This window comes from Corapipo altera, unplaced genomic scaffold (genome assembly GCF_003945725.1).
Source record: "Corapipo altera isolate COAL_440 unplaced genomic scaffold, ASM394572v1 44b, whole genome shotgun sequence".
Lineage (NCBI taxonomy): Eukaryota > Metazoa > Chordata > Aves > Passeriformes > Pipridae > Corapipo > Corapipo altera.
The window spans coordinates 1,087,458-1,109,755 of NW_020884932.1; the positions used below are offsets into that span (position 1 = coordinate 1,087,458).

The 22,298-nt window shown below is 34.9% G+C and overlaps 1 protein-coding gene across 11 annotated transcripts in view; it reads left to right on the forward strand.

Moving 5' to 3' along the window:
* ATP2C1 (ATPase secretory pathway Ca2+ transporting 1) overlaps window positions 1-22,298 on the forward strand; it is a 68,237-nt gene that overhangs the window by 35,592 nt on the left and 10,347 nt on the right. For all 11 annotated transcript variants that reach the window (XM_027659393.1, XM_027659394.1, XM_027659392.1 and 8 more), the window contains 18 exons: window positions 1,611-1,646; window positions 2,540-2,601; window positions 2,967-3,075; window positions 4,831-4,986; window positions 5,531-5,599; window positions 6,240-6,315; window positions 6,844-6,910; window positions 8,006-8,130; window positions 9,391-9,488; window positions 10,915-11,010; window positions 11,119-11,208; window positions 12,666-12,770; window positions 14,460-14,616; window positions 15,858-16,028; window positions 17,012-17,109; window positions 18,670-18,720; window positions 19,515-19,681; window positions 21,489-21,557. In XM_027659393.1, the coding sequence (XP_027515194.1) occupies window positions 1,611-1,646; window positions 2,540-2,601; window positions 2,967-3,075; window positions 4,831-4,986; window positions 5,531-5,599; window positions 6,240-6,315; window positions 6,844-6,910; window positions 8,006-8,130; window positions 9,391-9,488; window positions 10,915-11,010; window positions 11,119-11,208; window positions 12,666-12,770; window positions 14,460-14,616; window positions 15,858-16,028; window positions 17,012-17,109; window positions 18,670-18,720; window positions 19,515-19,681; window positions 21,489-21,557 (1,802 nt within the window). The remainder of the gene's footprint in view (window positions 1-1,610; window positions 1,647-2,539; window positions 2,602-2,966; window positions 3,076-4,830; window positions 4,987-5,530; window positions 5,600-6,239; window positions 6,316-6,843; window positions 6,911-8,005; window positions 8,131-9,390; window positions 9,489-10,914; window positions 11,011-11,118; window positions 11,209-12,665; window positions 12,771-14,459; window positions 14,617-15,857; window positions 16,029-17,011; window positions 17,110-18,669; window positions 18,721-19,514; window positions 19,682-21,488; window positions 21,558-22,298) is intronic.

The following is a 22,298-nucleotide window of genomic DNA, read 5'->3' on the forward strand; positions in this document are numbered from 1 at the left end:
TGAGTTAAGGTTTATCAGTTGTGGGGTTTGTCTAACTTCTGACTATCCTCTACCATTTAGTCTTGTTATTATTGTTAATGCCTGCTTTATCACTGAGTGAATGCTTGTTTTACTTCATTTTCAGATGACAGTGCAACTTTTCTATGACTATGTATTTGTGTTCAGAGCCTTATCAACAAAACTAATTTGCTGCTAAAGATCAGTGACATATATTACTTTTGGTGGCAATGCTGGCTTGAGCTGCTTTTGCCATCCTTTTAGCTCTGCTGGTACAAAGGTATTGTAAAACTTTCTGCTCTGGACTGGGAACTGATGAAGATTAAAAGAAAAATAAAGTAATTACATACTTCTTTCCATTGATATGAGGCTAGGAATGCAAAGCTGTATCAGGTAGCATGATCTGTAGAATATAATATTGCCTCCAAAAGAAACATGTGTAGCTGTGATTGAAATATTTCATGGAAAGATGGAATATTTATGTAGTTACTTCCTAATATTCAGTTGGTGAAGCTAATGTTAGTATCACAAGTAAGGCAGATTTATTGGATTTATGTGGATTTAGTTGAGTTCAAGGGAGTTTTTCGCTTGCAAAACCTTGGTAATATCTTGGATATTTTTAGTAGTTGCTGCATGTACTTTTAAAGGCTTAATTAATGGATGTTGTGTTTATGTTTCTGTCAGAAATCAGTGTAACAACTCGGTTTCAGTAACAACTCAGTTACTGTAACAACTTCAGTTAATGTAAGAAAACTCAATTGACGAGTGTGTTGAAGGAGAAGATGAGACATACTTTACAATAAATTGATCATTGTTATTTCCTGTTATAGCTTTAATTAATTTGTGTGCTTTCACATCATATACCTAGAAGGCCCGTGATGTTTATGTTGAAACCTTGTGACCAGAATTGTATTTGATATGGGGGACTATGAGGGCTTTATATTGAGGCCTTAGTGTACTTATCTTGGATTCCTCCTAATGAGCAATTTTATTTTTTTTTTTAGCTTTTTTGTTTTGGATGTCTGGCATCTTGGCTGTTTGGGGTGTGCCTGGTGTCCTGTCTCTCTCCTTGGATGTCTGGGGCAGAGTTTGAGTTGCTCTTCTTCCTCTTGTTCTTCTTGATAGGATATTTTATGACTCCAGACCAGTTTTTCAGCTGCCTTATATCTAGTCTTCAGCTGATTCTTAATCTTTCTGTTATCTGGTTGTTTGAATAAAACCACATCTGTGATGCCCTGTAGCAGTTAACACACCTTTGTTTTGTTCACAGAGAACACCAGTCAGTTTTTCTATTTGTGTCATGTATTTTTCTGCTGCTGTCTCTTGCTCCCCATTTAGAAACAGGAAGCAAAGGAAGTTTTTCAAGTTTGCTATCTAGTTATTAATCTTATTTTTAGTAAAAGCAGGTTATCGCATCCTTGGACATCACTGAAGCAGGTGTAAATAGATAATGGCATTGCTTTTGGAACAGACCCCAGGGATACCAAGTGATTTTGAGCATGAGACAGTTTGTTTCCAAATCATCTTGTTAATATGAGCAAAACCAAATATGATTGCTTACTTTCTTGGTAATTTGGAATTCTTTTATCTCACCTGGTTTTGTTTTCTTGCAGGCAATACTCATCGTTGTTACAGTTGCCTTTGTTCAGGTAAGACAGCTGTTGGGTTGTCCAAATAAGAGTATTGCTTTTATGTAAACTCTTTTATTATTAAGACTGAACTAGTTCTCTTGATGCATTGTGCTGTGAATGATTGAGTAATGTGCTTTCATTGAAGTCCTTTGCCTTTTCTAAAGTGCATGATTTGTCCTGCTTTAACCACACTGACATTTATGCACCTGTATCAGTATTATACTCAGCCATAAGAGTACTTGCAAAGAAGCCCTTGGAATAAACAGTTGGAAGTACTTAAGTATTTAACTTCATATAAAAGATTTTGAAAATGTAGCTCTTGCTTCAATTTTGTGCAGAAATGGGGAAAAAAATCATCTAAGTAGTTTCCCAAGTCTTAAAATAGTTGTTTTTGTTCTGTAATTACACAGCTTTAGTCAGGGTGTGCCTGAATCAAAATTGCTTTGTACTTGTGCTTTATATGTTTAATTACGTGAATTCTGTACTATGCTTATTGAGTTACATATGAGTTGTGTTACCTTAGTTTTCCGGGAGCTAAGAGCACAGTACTTTTGGTACTAACTTGTTAAACTGTAGAATTCAGTAAGGTGTCTAATCCCTGAGTTTAGAAGTGTTACTGCAAGTATTACAAATAACTGAAGATAATGAAGGAAGTGCAAAGGACCTCTGCTATTCTTTCAGAAGAAATGCATGTGGGCAAATCTGGAAATTTTTCAGCGTTTGGACCATATTTGCTTTTTAAAGTATCTAATGCAGAACTGTTGAATGTCATCTCTTATCTGGTTGTTTGGAATATTACTTAATGCAACTTCACTGATAAAATAAATTTCAGTGGCTCTGTCTTATGTTGTGAAACTTTTCCCTGTTTTAAAAATATTATCTGCTTTATTTTTTAAAAAATGTCTCTGCAGGAGTACAGATCAGAAAAATCTCTTGAAGAACTTAGTAAACTTGTGCCTCCAGAATGCCATTGGTATGTAGTTTTGCCCTTTCAGTCCTAAGTTAAATCATATGAAGTTTAATCTGAAATGAGTAAGTGGAAAAGATTTTACTGAACATATTTCCTTTGCATCAAGTTTATATGCTGATGTAGAGCACACTTCACTTTTTCTCATTTTAAAGATTGTTTTATGAACCTAAAAAACTACACCATGTTGTTGCCTCTCTGAACCCTTCAAATGATGTTACTGAGATGTAACCTGTAAGAAAAAAGCGGCAAATTAGAAATATTTTGCTGCAACCTGTAACGTTGCAATGTGTAGTCAAGAGTGTGAATGCTTTTCTCAGACAAAATGCCAGAGAAGACATTCTTGCTGCTCTCCATGTTTTTACCTGCAGTGTACGAGAAGGTCGGGTGGAACATACCCTTGCAAGAGATTTAGTGCCAGGTGATACAGTCTGCCTGTCAGTTGGAGACAGAGTCCCAGCTGATCTACGATTATTTGAGGTATGTACCTAAAACGGATTTAATACCTCATAACTTTCCTTCTTGTGGGATAGAGGGGAAGGGAAGATAGCTACTGATTGCTGAAGTGCAGTAAGTGTTCTTGTTTGGAGTTCACAACTATCTTGGTAGAAAATTTGAAGTAATTACTTTCCAAATGTGATCACACATTCTTAACCAATGTATGTAGTTTCTTACTGTAGGACATCAGAGGAAAGAATTTTTGAATTTTATGTAGTATTGTATTCTTGAAAATTTTATTTTTTTTCCCCCTCAATGTTAAACATGTTGCAAAAACATTGTTTTCAGTCTGAATGCTAAGATATTTTAGCAACTGGTTGCAGGTAACTGGTTTTCAGTCTTTATTTGCATCAGTTTTAGCATATAGTTCCAGTGTTCATTGATAATGGAATATGAAAAAAAAAATGTGAAATTGTACTGGTGTAATCTTCTCTTTGACACTTTTTCATCAATGTGTGTCATTATATCTCCCAGTTTACTCAATACTTAACTTGTGATATTAGCATTGCTGGGAAGTGTTTGAGTTGAAGCAATGGCACTATAGCAGTATTTGTATGTTCTCTAGAAATGGAGTGTAATGGGTATATATATATTCATCTTGCTTATTTTGATGGTTTTGCTTGAATGTTACATTACTTTTCTGTCAGATTGGACATTCTCAGTGTGCCCAGTATCTGGGCTATCTGTCATGTTAAGGTAATTTCTGGATTTGAAGATCTACATATTCAGTTTATCCACTGTTGATACTTGATTAATCAGTGTACATTTCATAGACAAAGTCTAAATGAATTAGTTTCTGAGGCAAATTTGTGTTGCTCTTGAGAAATTTGTCTGGATCATGTTTTTAACCCCTGCAGTGTAGTTAGTAGTTGAGTGGGTTTGTTTTCGTGTTTGCAAACACTTTCTGCTTCCCTTGGCAATTGTGTAGTCTCTGCATTGTTATGAAACTGCTGTTGCAGCAGCACCTACTTTCTTGCTCATATCTGATATCATAAGTTTCTCATCTGTCTGCAGCCCTACACCAGATGAATTTTTTTACCGTCCTTAACCACTCTTGCAGATCATTTGAAAATAAAAGCTTGTCATCTTATTTTCATCTTGTGTCTATTGGTCATTGCTACAAGGTGGTGGGTTTCAAAGAAGAGGATCATATGGAGATCATCTTTTCAGAGAAGGATCTAGATTTCTTCTGTGTATTCTCACTGATGTGTCCTGAAAGCAGTAGAAATGATAGACACTATTTAGTTTGTGAAGTCATTTGCATATGTTAACTTTTTTTTTCACTAGTCTAATCTTGCAGAGACAATCTTGTTCTTAAAAGTATATTTAAGAATCTTTGCTGGCCTAAGTTTTCTGTATGTTAATAAGCAGTCAGTCAAGTTTTATGATAATATTCTCTAAAGCCAGAGTATTGCATCAAGAACTAACATGCCTGGAACAGTGTAGAATTTAAATACTATTCCTTTTGGTAGTGATGATATAAGTTTCAGAGCTCATGGCTATGTCTGAACAGTAGCAAAGCAGCATCTTCATCTTCCATCTTTGGCTCTTTTAAGTGAGAGCTTTGTGAGGTTTGTTGCTTCATTGATCCTTAAAATGTGGTCGATATTGACATGGCTCCTTACCACATGAATAAACTGGATGCATTTTTAATGGTCAAAATTGTGAAACTTAAGTAGTTGGAAGTGTAAACCTAACAAAATATTTTCATGCTTTTTACCTATTTTGTTTTTGAAGGCTGTGGACCTTTCCATTGATGAATCCAGTCTCACAGGTGAGACAGCTCCTTGCTCTAAATCTACAGCTCCTCAGCCAGCAGCAACCAATGGAGACCTTACTTCTAGGAGCAATATTGCTTTCATGGGGACATTGGTCAGATGTGGAAAAGCAAAGGTAAAATCATTATTAATAGAAAAGAGCATTTTCCATGTTTCAACAATTTGAAGTCAATTCTTATTTTTAAAGTTCACTTCTCAGTCATTAGTGGGATACTCTGCAGAGCGCTTCTCATTGGTGCTTTTTCAGACACTGGTTTAATAAGAAAACTAGGCCCAGGAGAGCTCAAATTTATAGGGAGCAGATGATGTGAAACTCCTCTTTCTAGAATGTGCTGATTTACTTCTAGAGCTACATTCACGTTTGAAAATTCAGTTGTGGCTAGTGTAGGTGTTACCCTTTTTGAGTTTTGTTACTGGTAATTAATAAGTATTTCAGCAGTGCACAGAATAGCAATTTGTTTCACAGGGACAAAATGTTTTTTAGGAAAAAATATCTACTTGTGACAAGAATAATTTTATAAACAAAGTTAACAACTGTAGCAGGCTGAAAAGCATTTGCCCACTATTTGAACCAAAGCTGTAAGATCAACCACTAACATTATAGTTAAACCTCAGATTTAAATTTTCTTTATTTTTGTGTGTGGGTTTTTTTTTTTTAGGGGATAGTTATTGGAACAGGAGAAAACTCTGAATTTGGGGAGGTTTTTAAAATGATGCAAGCAGAAGAGGTAAGTGTTTATTTCATTCCTTAAAACTTTGAATTTATTCCATGGGAACTTAGTTAAACATAATTATGTTGCTTTCAATATTTTTGTTTCCTCTAGTGAAGCAGATCTTAGCTCTTGAACATGAAAGTAGTAATTGAATTTTAGTGCAACAAAATATCCATAGCTGACTTAAAGATATTAACTGTGAAAATAATATTCAGAACCTGTCTAAATATTTACATAGTTTTCTATTTGACTAAATTGAATTTTCTACAGATGATTAAAAAATTCCTTTTGAGATATAATTTACCTTCCATGACTTTAATGCCTCTGTTTTGAAAATCAGTTTTATTCTTCAAGAGCTCTTTGGTCTTGGAAGAAGTACTGTGGCTTTTAGTCAGCATGTTGTTTTGGTTTTCTTAAATTTTTAATAAGACTTTTTGGATTAGATTTGTTGCAGACATCACAAAGCTCCCAGAGAATATTTCTAATAATTTTTTTTTTTTAATTCTATGAAAGAATAGTCTGTTTTCTTTAAGTAACGTATGGAAACATAGGGCATAACTGCACTTTATTCACTAACTGTCTTGAATTTTGCACCTGTGAAGTAGTATGTGGTACAATTAATTTGTTAACTGCTGCATGTTTGCCATTTATCAAGGCTCCAAAGACACCTCTGCAGAAGAGCATGGATCTCTTGGGAAAACAGCTTTCCTTGTATTCCTTTGGTATAATAGGTAAGATAATTTATGTAAAATAATTGCAAATTATTATCTAATGGAAAATAATGTGTAGGCCTGGGAAATTAAAGGCTTGATCTCTTTTTAAACAATATTTTGGCTTCTGATTTTATTGGTCACTGAATTCATTCCACTAGTCATCTGAAAAATACTAATGTGACATAACTCTAATCATAAGGTTGTTAACTTGCTTCTTCCTGCAAATGTGCTTTTCTGACTTACTTTTTGTCCTTTAAATACTTCCTTTTAAATTGCAATATGTCTTTGTAGTCTGGTTGAAGGTGTGCATAAGTGAGTACCTCACTGTTGGTATGATTGGGCAACTTGACTGGCAGATACTTTCTTCACCTTTGTTATACTAATGGAATCATGCTTTGACAGTGAGAGAACTAACAGATTTTTATAGGTAACTCAATGATAAGCTTGGTTTTGGCTATTTGATGTCTTTTTTTTTTTTTTTTTGTCCCCATGAGGCTACAGTACATGTTGGTTTTACATTTTTCCCGATGACTATTTTCTTTATAGGCGTTATTATGCTAGTTGGCTGGTTGCAAGGAAAGCATATCCTTGATATGTTCACTATTGGTGTGAGGTAAGATTTTTGTTTTTAAATAGTGTAGATCATGCATTCCAGAAAATGTCTGAAAGCTAGAGATGTATTTTATAATATGCTTGCACACACTGCTCTTAACTTCGTGTTAAATAATTAAGAATGAAAATGGAAAAGCAAATTCATACTTGTTTTTAATGATGCAGTATGTTCCTGTCTGTCTCTTAAACTGTACGTTTATATGGTGATATCTGAGTGTCTTGGGGAACATCTGCAAACAAGCACTAGAGTTGTACAGTTTGAATTTTCATCACTGAGTAAATAAAGTAATTTAATAGTAAACTGTAATTTTGTAAGAGGCATCTGACAAAGCTAAGTTACTGCAAGCCTTATGTCATGTAGTTCAATAGCTCATTTTCTACCATATTATGCAAACTTATTCCCAAGGTGTTTGCTGAGAACAAATCTGAATTTAGATGGTCTAACTCTGTACTCTTAGAAAAGTTGCTGAGATACTAATTACATGGACAGTGCATAAGGCAGAAGTGTTTCTTTAGATTACATGGTCAGACTCTGGATATTTACCCTTCTGTGGAGGGGAACCACCACCCCCCAGGAACTGCATCTTTGAGCATTGCCTAATGAGTTATTGTGGTCTTGTTTACACTGTCATCGTGTTTTTTATTTGTTTGTTTTTTAAGAGTGCCATTCCCTCACTTAAATTGCTGCCACATTAAGGTCTGGCAGTAGCCACTGTGGATCAGTTGTGGCATTTCTTAGTTCTGTTTAGTGCTGACTACACTTATTCTTACCAGTCTGGGCTGCTTTGCACAGCCCTGATTAGTATTTTGTGTAGGCAAAATAGGTACAATCGATTCCTCCCTCACCCCCAACATTTCTTCATACTTTTGCATAAATAATGAGTAGAAGTTATCTATTTCATTTTTTTACTGTCTTCAGTTGATATGTTTTAATGAATGGTATACATCTAGAATCACATGGCAGCTTCTTCCTTTCAGTTTTAACCTCAGTGACCAGACAGCTACAAAAACAGTGTTCTGAACTGTAAATGCATAATTACTATGTAATCTTGTGTGATATTCCAAAACAAGATTTGTATATTTAATTTCATTACAGTTTGGCTGTAGCTGCAATCCCTGAAGGACTCCCAATTGTGGTAACAGTGACACTGGCCCTTGGTGTGATGAGAATGGTGAAGAAACGGGCTATTGTAAAAAAACTGCCTATCGTCGAAACTCTAGGTATGACTAGACTAACTCAGAGATAGTATTTTGATACAAATGTTAGGAAATCAACAGAAGAATTGATGACTAAAGATAAAAACAAAGCAGGTATTCTTATTTTGCTAGCAATGTGGAGGCATCTTTAAACATTTCTAAATCGAATGGGTTATTACACAGTAGCAATTCAGGTAGGTGTTTCTGTGGGCCTTCTAATTACTTAATTTTTTGAACTGAAATGAACAGTTAATAGCATGCCATGCTAGCAATACTCTAAACTGAGTGATTGGCTATATAGACTCTTTAAACTTGTTTGCTGTACGATGTTCCTGTTAAATAAGACTTGTGAAATTATTTTCGAACCAAGAATTTTTGGTGTAAATTTAGGAACGATATTGACAGTAGAAAACAAATCCAGATTTGAATGCTAGAAAAAACTTTGTAATCATAGTGCACCTTCAGGATGTTATGCTGCTCATATTAAAACTTAAAATAATTTAAAAACATTTAAGCTCAAAAACATTCGGTGTGCAGGTTGAATCGTAAAAAATGTAAAGCACGGAACATGGAACAGAAATAGAAATACTCAGTTAAATAATTCTGATACATTTGAATTTCTTTTTGCATTTGAAGATTGGAAATATTTTTTTTCCAATGCCTCTAGTGGAGTTTTGTTAGTGTTGCAAGGGTTTTTGATGCTTTTGCAGTTCCTGCTGTCCTGTCCAGAAATGGCAAGATGCTGCAACAATCTATCCGAATCTCCATTCCTGAGTTAAAAAGACATATAGAAATCTCACATTTTTGTAATCTTTTCAAACTTATTGAAATTTGCAGGCTTATCAGTAAATCACACTTGTGTGACAAAAGTGTTGTGGCTGGTGTCAGATAGATCTTGTACTTTTTAATAAAGAGGAATGACTGCTGTAAAGCAGGGCCTCAATTTTCCTTGTTACCAGGAATCACAATTGAGATTTCAGTAATGTAGTTTGAGATACAGCAGAATAAAATAAAGGAGAAGTAGTGAATGGAAGGATTTTGGATGAGTTGTGAACTTGGGATTTTAATTAGGTTTTTTCTGTTTATTGGACTAACTTAAAAAGTACTTCGTACGATTATTCATTAATACTTGAAAATTTACTGTCTTTTGTTAAATCTCACTTTTTTTGTTTCACAGACAGCTGCAGTATTTCTAGAAATTTGCTTGTCTTGAATACTTTTGGCTTCGTTAGTTACGTTATTCTAAACAAGCATTGCCTTATAAATGTTAATTGGTTATTTCAGGTTGCTGCAACGTAATTTGTTCAGATAAAACTGGAACTCTGACAAAGAATGAAATGACTGTTACCCATATTTTTACTTCTGATGGACAGCATGCTGAGGTATGTAGTGTGATGCTTAGGCTTGAATTTTCCTTTTTCCTTTGTTTTGTGTATCAGCTCAAACATGCTTGAATACACTGCAGGTAAAACATCTGTCAAGAAAGCGTAAATTTACTGCACCAAGCTCCTGTCCCTCAACTTCCAACCATTTCTGTTCTTCAGTTCATTTAGTATTGCAGCCTTTGAGCTGTGTTATCCAAGCCTTTTCTGGTTACAGAAGAATTTTTTTATAAAATATGTTAAGTTCTTACATCTCTTGGTGGCTGTACATCACAATAAGAGACAGATGCTGAGATACAGCACAAAGGCAAGTTGAGAGATTGTGTTTTTTCTTCAGTGTAGAAAGTTGAGGCTATTTTACTGTTTCAGGTGCATAAAAATAAAATTTACATGTTACAAACATTTAAAATGTGGATATCTAGCTTTTGGCTAAAAGACAGTTTATTGTGTGAATCCTTCATATTGAATATGTACTATCATTCATGTTTTTTTTTTAATAATAGATGGAGTTGGAAGTAGGAGTAGGACATGAAAGAGTGGTTGTTGAATTTGGGGAATTGAAGTAATTGCACAAAAGAGAAGCAAAAGCAGCAGAGTGGAAAAGCAGTGAGGTGTGGAACTGGGAGTGTTTTAAATAACTTCTTGAATTCTCTAACTCCTTGATCAGGTTTTGTTTCCACAGTACAGTTAATAGATGGTCTTGTTTTCTTTTGTAAGCATAAATACTGGCATTTTTTCTTACTGTTTCCTATTATTTATCTGTGTTTTCTTATATATCCTGATAGCTATTTTTTTATTGTTAGAATACTGTAGGAATACTGTAACTGCTTTTCTTTTACTACTAGCACAGTTGTATCTGAGTCAAATCATCTCCTTTATCCTAATGGGAAAAGAACTTTAAATGACTCTGAAACATATTAGCTGTTAATGCTGTAGACAGGAAGACTTTTTTTAGGATCCTAGTGGGATGCCTGGTTTTTATGCACTAAAAATACAATTTTACTGGTTTTAACACTTCCCTGAAGTCTCAACTGAGAGGCTGTTCAACTGATTTTTTTTTTTTTCTTCTTACTGGATGAAAGTAGGACTCTGCTCTATACTTCCATTCCTCTGCAGGGGGTATGCATTATTAACCAGGGTAAAGATGAATAGGACACAAAAATTAGACAGCAAAAGAAAGGGAAAAAAAGAAAAAGAAAGCATGCCTAATACTATAAGGAAACAATATACACTGCATTTATTTATGCTAAGGAATAAAATTGATACTTGTTAAAAAAATTAGTCTCTAATGTATTTCATTGAACTCAGAGTGTTGCTGCATTAGAAGCTGAGTAAGAAGAATCCATGCACACTGAGTAAAATCAATCATTATGAATGGCCTTTTAAAAATTTTCTGTAGTTTATAGTTTGGCTGCTTGTTTTGCAGGTTACTGGAGTAGGTTATAACAGGTTTGGAGAAGTGATGCTCGATGGTGAGGTTATTCATGGTTATAACAACCCATCCATTAGCAAAATTGTTGAGGTAAGATCTTGGCACAGAGAGGTGAGTTTTAATTGATGATGTAGCACAAGAACTTTTTATGGCATTCACTTTGTGTTCTGTTTTCCCCTTTCCTTCCTCAACTTTTAGGCTGGTTGCGTGTGCAATGATGCTTTGATTAGAAACAACACATTGATGGGGAAGCCAACAGAAGGGGCTTTAATTGCACTTGCTATGAAGGTGAGTACCTGATGATGCTTTTTCAATTCATAGCAGGTGGTAAGTGTGTAGAAATAAGTTGTGGTTTCGTTTTTCTCATTTTATTTTCCTTTGGGTCTCCTAGATTTGTATTGCAGCTGCTCATCTCCTATGTTTTTTTGCTGTAAATCTTGGGTGTTCTAATGGATAATAAAAAAATACTTAGGACTGAAGTAAGATCTCTATTTTGATCTTCTTGCACTTAGTACTGTCTTTTTACCTGCTACAAACTAATTTACCTGTTGAATGTTGATTGTGATGTCTCTTTCCTACTTCTCATCAGAAGCAGTGAGAAGCTGATAACTGATGTATAGGTGCCTGCAGCATTTATAGCTCCCTTCAACTGCAGGGTGCAGCTAGTTTGAATTGTGGACACTGTGCTGAAATGTTTAGGTTTTTTGGTGGGGGGAAGGATGGAGGTGTTCCTTTTTTTTTTTTTCTTCTGTATAATGTTGTGACACATCCATTACAGCTACTGAGAAATGTGACAAGGCACTTGATCTAGCACTTGGTTTTTTTTTTTTTTTGTGTGTGTGTGATGGTGAATGAACTCAAGAACATTAAAAGATGAAGGTATGACAGTCTTTCCCTGTGTAACTCAGGCATAGGTTGTGACTATCTTTTTGCTGAGACTCATTTTAAGTCCCCAGTCTTTGACTGGAAAGGACTAGAGCAATGTTATTTTGACAAGTGTGTAGAAACTGGAAAGAACAGGAATCTTTCACATCTATTGCTGGAAAGGGAGGTAGTGATGGGGTGAAAGCTCTGTAAGTACTAAGAGTGGTTTATAGCGGGCTGCTGTTTTTGCATCTTCTTGAATTGGCATTTTCCCTTGGAGTAGGTTGAGGGTAGAGCCTGGAATGCAGCGAATTGCATCAGGGCTGGGGACAGAATAGCATTTGAAATGAAATGCGTTTTGTCTGGAGTCTTCATGGTTAGTTTCAGTTTAAATGCTTGGGTGATCCTGATCACTAAAAAAAAAAAAGTCATTTCAGATTCGGTCATTCAAACTTCAACTCAGAGTCTTGCCTTCTCCAGACTTTTTGCCGTAGTCTTGTGTTATGATTTTGTAGGCACTTCTAGCAGAGAAATTATATAGGAGGTATTTAAAAAAAATGCATTAGGGTGATAGACATTTTTTGTCCAACCAAGAACTATATTGCTAGCCATTGCAAGACTTATCTTTGGATCAAAGATAAGAAGTAGTGTTAAATGGTCTGACTCATGTTGAAACCTGAAAGAAGATGGTAGGTGCTTTCACTGCTGGTTTGTCAAATGTCTGTCTGAATTGAATAGTGTACACAAAAGCAACTTTGGAGATGAAACTGGTTTTTAACGGTGTGATGTTTTAGCTGAGGTGTCTCAACAAGTGAACAAATTGCACACCTGTTTGAAGAGAAAAGGTCCTGACATTGTGGTCGTACTTCTGTTTTATACAGATGGGTTTAGATGGGCTCCAGGAAGACTACATAAGAAAGGCTGAATATCCCTTCAGCTCAGAACAGAAATGGATGGCTGTAAAATGCATTCACAGAACACAGCAGGTAAACCTCAATGATGATTTCCTTGTGCACTGGCTTTGTGGAACATTTATCTACTTTGATTAATATCCTAATTTTTCCCTTCAGAAGTTATGGCAAGCTGGCAGTAGTGCACAGTCCTGGAAATAGGGTTTGATAAAAGACACAGTTTTAGTTTCAAGCTCTGAAGTGGAGATAAGGAATGGCAAGAAATTATTTCTTTGAAAGGCATACTGGGAAATTATTTTAAGTATATTGAAAGCTGATGCCTTGAATGTAGACCTGGCTGTTTTTTCTTCCTTCTCCCTCCTCAAACATCTAAAGCAATTCTGCCAATCTTCTGCTGTTTCAGTGCTGCTTAGTTACATAATGAATTAAAAGCAAGAATATGCATTGATATTCAGTAGTAAAATTTCTTTTGTTTGAAAACAGAGTTTCTGGTTTTGATGCGGACCTCATGTCCACAGTGTTGACAAATTTTATCCTGGATTATAATACAATTTATTTAACCTTTTTTTCTGTCTTCTGGTGCTTTCCAATACATACCTGCTTTCATGTTTCATTTAGACCAATCTGAATGTTTTTGTTACAAGTATTGACATAATCTCTGCCAGTCTGATAACTGGAGCCTTCTAGACACTATGTGCAACAGCAGACTTTATATTGGATTTATGGAAAATTTCCTAGTACTTCTGACCAAAAACAGGCTTGCTGATAGTGTTCAAGTATCACAGCAAAATCTTTGCTTTGGGAGCGAAGCATTTGACTCCTTTTATTTATATGGATTATATGATTGATGATTCATGTCTGTATAAAGAGTGGTGAGCAGGACTTTGTATAAGATTTTAATCTTAGAAGGATTTACTGTGTCTGTGTTTTGGAATCAGCAATTTTATGAGATTGTTGAAAAATTGGTAACAGATTTAAAGGGAGCATAAACTATTTGAAGGCTAAGAAAATACAATGGGTTTAGAAACTCGGAGCTCTATCACTTAAGCCTATCACGAAAGATTGAAATAACTTGACTACTGTGCATAAATACCTTCACAGGGAGAAAATAGATATATTGAAAAATACTTTTTAGTTCAACTGAAGAGAAGGTGAGTGATCAGTGATTGGAAATTGAGCTGAGGCAGCAGTTCTTAATGGAAAATGGGGGAAGGGAAGGAATGAGTTGATTTAGCGTTGGAGTTAAGTGTTTGAGGTAGGTGGTGGACTCTCAGTCTCTTGATATCATCATATCAAGGCTAGATGGCTATCTGGAAGATATTAGAGTTGTTAGGCCTGGTACAAGTATGCAAGTGATGTTTATTTACCTGTGCAGCTGGTCCGACGATGAGCTGAAGGTCTTTCAGGTCTAATGTTCTGTGTAGGTTTAATTACTGTCCTTCACATGGCCTCTTTAGTCTGTAAAGTGACTTCACATGACCTCTTTAGTCTACACTGTGACTGTGTCTAATGTGCCTTATGTCTACTGAAATGAGATATTGATTGTTAGCTTTGCTCTTTTGACATTACTGCTCTTGAACAAACACTGTGCAGAGATACTGAAAAGAACAGAATTTGTGTTTACAAGGTTGATTTTCATTATGTTCTGAAGGCTCTAAGCAAAACTATAGATATGCCATTCTTATGTGTCCATGTGTGTATGTACTTGTGTGTGTGTCCTTATATATACACATGTGTGCACACAACAATTCTTTTTCCTTTCAGGACAAACCCGAAGTTTGCTTTATGAAAGGTGCTTATGAACAAGTCATTAGGTACTGTACATCATATAACTGTAAGGGACAGACCCTACCTCTTGCTCAGCAACAGAGAGAGCAATACCAGCAAGAGAAGTCATCTATGGGCTCTGCAGGACTTAGAGGTAAGGCTGTTTCAGTGTCTCAACATAACAATTTTTTTTAAATGGCACTGCTTACTGTTTAAAAAAACCTAACAACAAACAAGAGCAACCAAAAACACTAGGATCTTTTTTTTTTATTCAGTAGGTGCCACTGAGTTGTTTAGATTTTAGACCTGTATAATAACGTGATTAAACTGCAAAGGGTGATAAAAGGCACTGTTGGTTCCTGTCATGCATGTGACCATAACTGAATGGTAAATTGCTACTTAATAGCTTCCATACCTTATTATAGATGTCTGTGGACTTTTTTGAACATGAATGTGTTTATTTTTCTATTACTTTGGCTCCTTCCACCTTCATGAATTAGGCTAGCACAACTGATTGCAGGTCACAAGATGCCATTATGATTATCTTCTATATTAACAAGCTGTGTAAGATTTTAAATATAACAGAAAATATTATTCAGAAAACGATTGTCAGGAGTTGATTTGGGACCAGGATTATACATGACTGGCTTTCTTTGGCCTCTGGAAAGAGAATTCTAGGCTGTTAAGTCCATATACAGCTTTTTTTTTTTTTTTTTCCCCCCAAGGTGTGGATATTCTGTGGTTCAGGAAATTTCTAAGATGCAAATTATTAGAATCTGAGAAGATATGCTAGGAGGGGCATCTCCTTGTGTTGTTTTGTTCAGTCATTCTTTCTGTCTGTCAAACAAAAATCTAGGATAATGTTTTGAAAAAAGTGAACTTGCTTTTTCCTTGCAACTCTAATGTCACTTAAATCTATTTGAATTAAGAATCCTACTGTAAAAGGCATTCCAGAAAATATTCAGCATGTACTCAATGAAATCTGCCTCTATAAAAGGAAAAAATGCCAAAGCAGAAAATAAATACGTTAACCAATCCTCCCTTTCATCCTTGTGCATAAAAGAAAGGTACAGAGAAAGCACAAAGCTAGATGCTGTTCTCTTTACACACAGTGGAAATATAAACTCTTTCAGCTGAGAACAAATAGGAAAGTTATCTTTAAAACCTGAAATACAACTGTTTGGTAAGAAGACTACTCTAAATGACAGGAATATACATAAGTAGGCTATTCTGAATATTCAACATATGTTGCTACCAAGGTTTTAAAAAGAGGAAAATTGCAATTCCCACCCTTCTGCTTTTTGCTGGCCTGCTAGTTTGAAACAGTTGTTTTTAAATGCTGTGTAAATGTTACTTTCAAATTGTAACATTCTTTCTTTATTTGTTTTTTAAAAGTTCTGGCCTTAGCTTCTGGTCCTGAGTTAGGACAGCTGACTTTTTTGGGACTTGTGGGAATAATTGATCCTCCACGGACTGGTGTAAAAGAAGCTGTTACTACACTGATCACATCAGGAGTTGCAATAAAAATGGTTACTGGAGATTCACAGGAAACCGCAGTTGCCATCGGTATGAATAGGCCACTTCTTTTCATTTTTTACTTTTTTTTCTGTTTAGCTAATAGTTGTGAAGTGTGAGTATTAAGTCTTTAATATTTGTGAGTTTTGTATATTAGGTTAATGTATGGCACAGTGCAAACAGCAGGAGAGAGAAAATCAAACAAAAAACCCAACACCCTAGCCTGAAGTGGTACTTTGGTTTCTTCTTTAACTGTAATTTCTCTAATTTGGTTAATATGACGTTTACTTTTGGAAGCTATGTATTTTCTTACTGTATTTTGTTATAGCATGTAGTTGATTTCTGATTCTGACACCCTCAACAGCACCTTCCTTACACTCAGCTTTGGATACCTGCCTCGTGGCAATGAGGAGGAACTAAAATAGCCAGTAACAAGGAATATTGATCTATGGCACTTTAATGCTGTCCAATACAGTTTTGTCCATACAACTAAGTTTGAAGTTTAAGTACTATTTAAGTATTATAAATATTTAAACAAACAATTTCTTTATGCAATGTAGTGCATTAAAGTACAAGCGCTTTAGCCAGAATGTGAATTCTTTACAAACAGGATGGTGAACAAACAGTTGAATATGCACATAAAAAGTATACCCCCAAATTTGCAGTACTTTCTCAGAGGTTTTTTTAACTTGTCTCCCCGATGTTATTTTTCATTTTCTGTCTTGTTATTTTTGAACTGTGAATTCTTCGAGGATACTGAGCCCTTGTGTTTGTTTATATGAAACCTAACAGAATGAGCTACAAACCTTTAGACCTAGAAGACTAAGCAAATAAATATCTGATTAGAATAGACTTTGTAGCATGTTTTTGTTACTCAGGAGTTCAGATAATTTACTCCAATGTACTGAATCAATAATGTCGTAAGATGGTCTGATATTCTGTGGAAAATATTAGGATGAAAAAATATAACTGGATATTTAACATCTCAAATGGATAAATTATTATAATATGTCTTTTATATTACTTATTTACAGCTAGCCGACTAGGATTGTATTCCAAAAATTCACAGGCAATATCTGGAGAAGAGATAGATGATTTGGATATTCAGCAGCTTTCTCAAATAACACCAAAGGTTTGTTTTGATATACTACTTACTGAAATGCAGTAAAAGATACATTTATATATTGAGAAATGCTTTTATTCTGTAGAAAGCTAAAGACAATATTATCTGAGACACAGTAATATTGTTCTAATAAATATCTTTTGGTCTGACATATGACAATATGAAAATTTATTTCTTTCAACTTAATTATCTTTTTAGTGGGTTTATTATTTTTGTCTCTTTTAATGATTCAGTATCTTTATTGGAATGTTCATTTTGCTACCTCTCAGTGAACATCATCTTTTTGTATTATTAGATTATTTTATTCCTAAGTAACTCAACTCATATATATATATATATATATAACCTTACAGTCTGCATGTTCAGGCAGTCCGTTGTTTTGTAATTTGTAAGAGGAGCTGTCTGTGTTTTTAATGATTTTAATCGATCTGAGGTCACTGGTTGAGAATTTTGAAAGAGTCTATTTATTAGGTTACTGCTTAATACTTTTTAGTTATTAGATAACTAAATGGATTAACCAATGTCAAAGTTGTAAATGTGAAGGCATAATCAAATGCAATTGAAGTTCAGGTTTAGCTGTGTTGCAAAATTTATGCATCAAAATACTGCTCTGTTTGCAAAAGACTGCAAAATTAGACTGCAGCATGCTTAAATCTGATATGAACAAGCCAAAAGCCAATGTTTACAATCAAGAAGTGTGCTGTCAGCTACTTGTCTTTCCTTAGTGACTCACAGAAACTGGGAAAAAAAAGAATTGTGTGGCAAGTAGTAATTTTTAGTTTATTTGGCAATACTTGTTCTTAAGGACTCTCCACATTAAATAACTGAAATTACTGCAAATTTGCTGAGACATGTTTGACCTGAGACCCAATTTCTTTTCGAGGTGTTTCCTTAAAATCTTATTAGGAACTAATTAAAATCAACTAATAAGATTGATATCTGTATGCAGTCTAAAGTGACTATTGAGAAGTCTGACTTCTTGTTAGGCTTTTTAAAAAGGAAAAATATTAACTGTATGGAGTTTATGGAAAACTAAATTCCATGTGCTCAAATTTCAATTTACAGAGAAATCAAGAGACCAAGAAAAATCTGAAAATTATTCCTTCTAATCTGGAATCTTTATTAATTAGCTATGAAACGTCAGTTGTTAATATTGTGATACAGAAACTGGTAAAGTCGAAATATACTGAATAACGTGCCACTAGTCCTGACAAGAGAAAAACACATTAATTGTAGAGTCAGCATGGCAATTGCCTGTGTGAATTTAGTCAGGAAGGCCAGCAGCTGTTGTAGCTCAGTTAATTCATTATTTTAGAAGGTTTCTAAATTGCATGTTCTATCCTGAAATAAGTAGCACCAACTTTGTTTATCAGAATGCACTTAGAATCTTATCTGGAATTAAGGATTTCACTCAATTAAAAAAAACCAGCTCACTGGTGCTTCAACTTTATAGCTAACAAGAATACACTTGGCCCTTGATAGTATTTTTTATCCTCTAGTTTTATAAAATCCAGTGCAATTCTTTTTATTTCTCAAATTTTCACTGTTTCTTCTTTGTGCTTTTAACAGGTTGCAGTATTTTACAGAGCCAGTCCCCGACATAAATTGAAAATTATAAAGGTACGTCTCATAGAGGCTCAAATCCTGGACTGTTGCTATGGGTATTGCCTGTGGTGCCTTTACTTGAATTATAATGTGCTACACTGTGTCAAGATGAAATCAGAAGTGCATCTGCTTTGAAAGTAAAGTATGTTTGAAAATATTACCTAGAAAAGTGCATAGTGCCCATAAGGAATAGGCAGCTACTGGTGGGCAACACTGTGCTTTCTTCTGTGGAGGGAGCTGAGGATTGATCGAGATTTTATGTCACATTGCAGTTGAATTGACTGGGAACTTGAAAGAATCGTATATCTGATTCCTCTCAGACAAGATAAAAGGGCATGAATTTCAAGCTATGTCTGTGGCAGTGCTTCTGTACAGAAGTTAACAAAAGAAGGTAGCAAAGAGGGACATACTCAATGTAACAATTGGTACAATCAAAAAAGTAACAAAAAGGAGAAAGAAAGAACACTGAGACAGCTGGAATACGTGAAAACTTATAAGCAGTTGATAATGTTAAAATGTCAATACAATGTCTTCATTCTTTCTCTGGAGTTTTTTGCTTTCCCTTGAAGGCAAATTTTATATACCCTGGCTTTAAAATTTAGGCTGTCTGAATATATGAACTGAAGTTTAGCCTAAAATCTTGTATAAAAATTAATTAGAAGAAAATCTGCAGCTTTTTTCTTTAGGAGGTTATGATGAAATTATAATAAATGGGGGAGGGCAGGCAATGACACAAACCTTGTATCTAGAATCATTTTATAGGATGGGTTATTTCAGTCCCTGATTTAAGCTCTTCTCCCTTTCTTTAGTCCCTGCAAAATAATGGTGCCGTAGTAGCTATGACAGGAGATGGAGTGAATGATGCTGTTGCTTTGAAGGCTGCAGATATTGGTGTAGCAATGGGACAAACTGGAACAGATGTTTGTAAAGAGGCAGCAGATATGATCCTCGTGGACGATGATTTTCAGACAATAATGTAGGTGCCCTTTATGTATATATCTGGTACTGTATAGTTTTAATAAGATATTGCCTGGATTAAAACCAAGAGAAGTTCCCCAAACTTGTAAGTGTAGCAGCTGTAAATGAGTTTTCCACTAAGTCAGGAGAATTATCTTTATGTGGATCACCTGTATTATCCCATTAAAAAAAAGATGTGGGAACATAATAGTGCAATGGGCAACTAAGCATTTCTGTGGTTTTTTTGTATGTTTATAATAATATAAGCGTGTATTTACCTGTTTAGACCTTTTTCTACTTTGGACTCATACATAGATCAGATGTAAGTAACAAAGGAGGCTGTGCATGTGTGTGCTATAAAAAGGAACCTGTATTTCTACTACTCCAAGTAGAATTATGGAAGTAGCATATTTGGAAACATAACTGAAGTGAAATTGTGAGTCTATTAGCTGTCAGTAGAATTCATCTTCATTTAGTTTCTTACTTCAGAAGGATAAAAATTATGAAAAGGTGACAGAGCATTCCACTCAAGATTTAAAAAATTTACATAGTTCTGTGTTTGTCTTCAACTCTTAAATGTTGTGGTGTTGCAGAAAATAATACGAACTATTTATATATCACAGGTGAAAATAGATTATCAGCTTCTGGTAACCAGCTGTTTGCACTTGTTCACCTTTTTTGTTTGGTGTATTTCAAAAAGAGCTCAGCTAAACTTATCCTATTTTGACTTTAATTCATCTGACTTTTGAAGGTGGCAATTGTTGACCAATCTGGACTGCTGTCTAGCAAGATAGCCTCCGTTTAGAAATTTTGCATCAATCTCAGAACACTTCAGTTTCGAACTGTGACACTTAACCCTGGGGAAGAAGTGAAATGTAGAAGTACAATATAAGAAAATCTACCTGGTTAGCAGTATGTTAAAGGGTGATCTGAGAGTTAAAAGGTTCCTATACTAATTCAGCCAACTGCAATGTGCTGTTATGCACAAACAAAAGAGAGTAGAGAATTGTTTTGGCATAGTCAGAAGACTACATAGGAAGGACATGTGGGCTTATTGAGGCTTTTGCTGGAATGCTTTATCCAGTTTTGCTCCCTTCATCAGGAAGGTTCTCAATAGGAAAGTGAGAAGAGTGATGAATGCTAAGGAGAAAAAAAAAGTGTGAACTTTCATAGTTTTACATCCTCCTCCACTCCCTTTAATGTTTTTATCTTAAAAGTTACAGGAGGAATGCTGATTAATTGTTATTCTTGGCTATTGGGGGAATAGAAGAAAAAAATCAGTTTTATTTGCATCAAAGTTGGCTTGATTTGGGTATTAGAAAATTCTTTCTCACTGCAGTAATTGTGATAATGTGATAGGCAAGTTGTGGCACATGATAGGGGTTAAGGGGATGATCTGTATGTATTTCATTCTGGTGCAGTAAGAATACATGGTCTTCTAAAGTCATGCTGTATTTCTGTGGTTTTTTTAAAGTGTGTGTGGAGTTGTTTGTGGTTTTTTTGTTTTTCTTTTTACATTTGAATTGGAAGCTCTCATCAAAGATGATGATGAATTTTGAACAAGGAGGCAATTTTACTAATAACCTTTCATTTTGGAAGTTAAACAGCTGGAGAAATAACTTGTGATTAGTCACAATCAGAGAATGGTTTGGATTCTTATAGTCAAGTTGAAAAACAATGAGTGCCAGCATTATAAGAACATCAACTCCATTTGTTTCCTGCCATTTTTATTGCTGCTTAAATTAGTAGCTTTTTTGCTTTGTTTTAACTTTTTTTTGGCAATAGTTTTATTCGTCTTGTGATGTAATCTTTCTTTTTAATTGCAGGTCTGCAATTGAAGAGGGTAAAGGAATTTATAATAACATAAAAAATTTTGTTAGATTTCAACTGAGCACGTAAGTTAGAACATTTGTCAATACCAGAAGTTTCTAACTAAGTCGTGAATGAATCAAAGGATCATAAGCAGATGTGCTTCATGTCAATATTGTAAATGTCATGGAGGATGCTGCTACGCTGTGCTTTTGAGGTTTTTTTGTGTTTGGTGGCTTGTTGCATTTTGAAACAGAGCAATAAGTAGAGATCTAACTTTGTCACAGTTAAGGCGTCCTGTTAAGGTGTGTAAAGTCAGTTACTGAAAGGATAGAAAGAAACAGCATAGCTCCCTTTGGGTCTTTGTTTTAAAGAAGCTAGTAGTCAGTCCCTCCTTAAGCAGAACATGTATTCAAAAGGAGGAAACCAGGGAAACAGTGTAATCCATACTCTGGTTTGTGGAATGAGTTAGCTATACAAAGCTGACTTCCTTTTCTTGCGTATAAGGATCCATATGCTAGCTATGTAATGTGTAGGTAAGACAAGAGTTTGTTAAGCCTTAGTTTAAAAAATTTATCTTATTGAGTCTGGATTCAGGAACATGGCTTTTCTCTTCACTGTGTTGTTTATGTACTTCATGGCATTTCAGGGTGATCTGAAAGTTGCAGAAATTAAAAAACAAACAAACAAAAAACCAAAACATAAACCCCCAAACAAAACCAAAACAACCTCCCCAACCTACAAATAACAAATAGCCCCACCCAAATAATACCAAAAAGAAAAACTAAATCCTCAACAAAAACTCACAACAAACCCCAGAAAATACC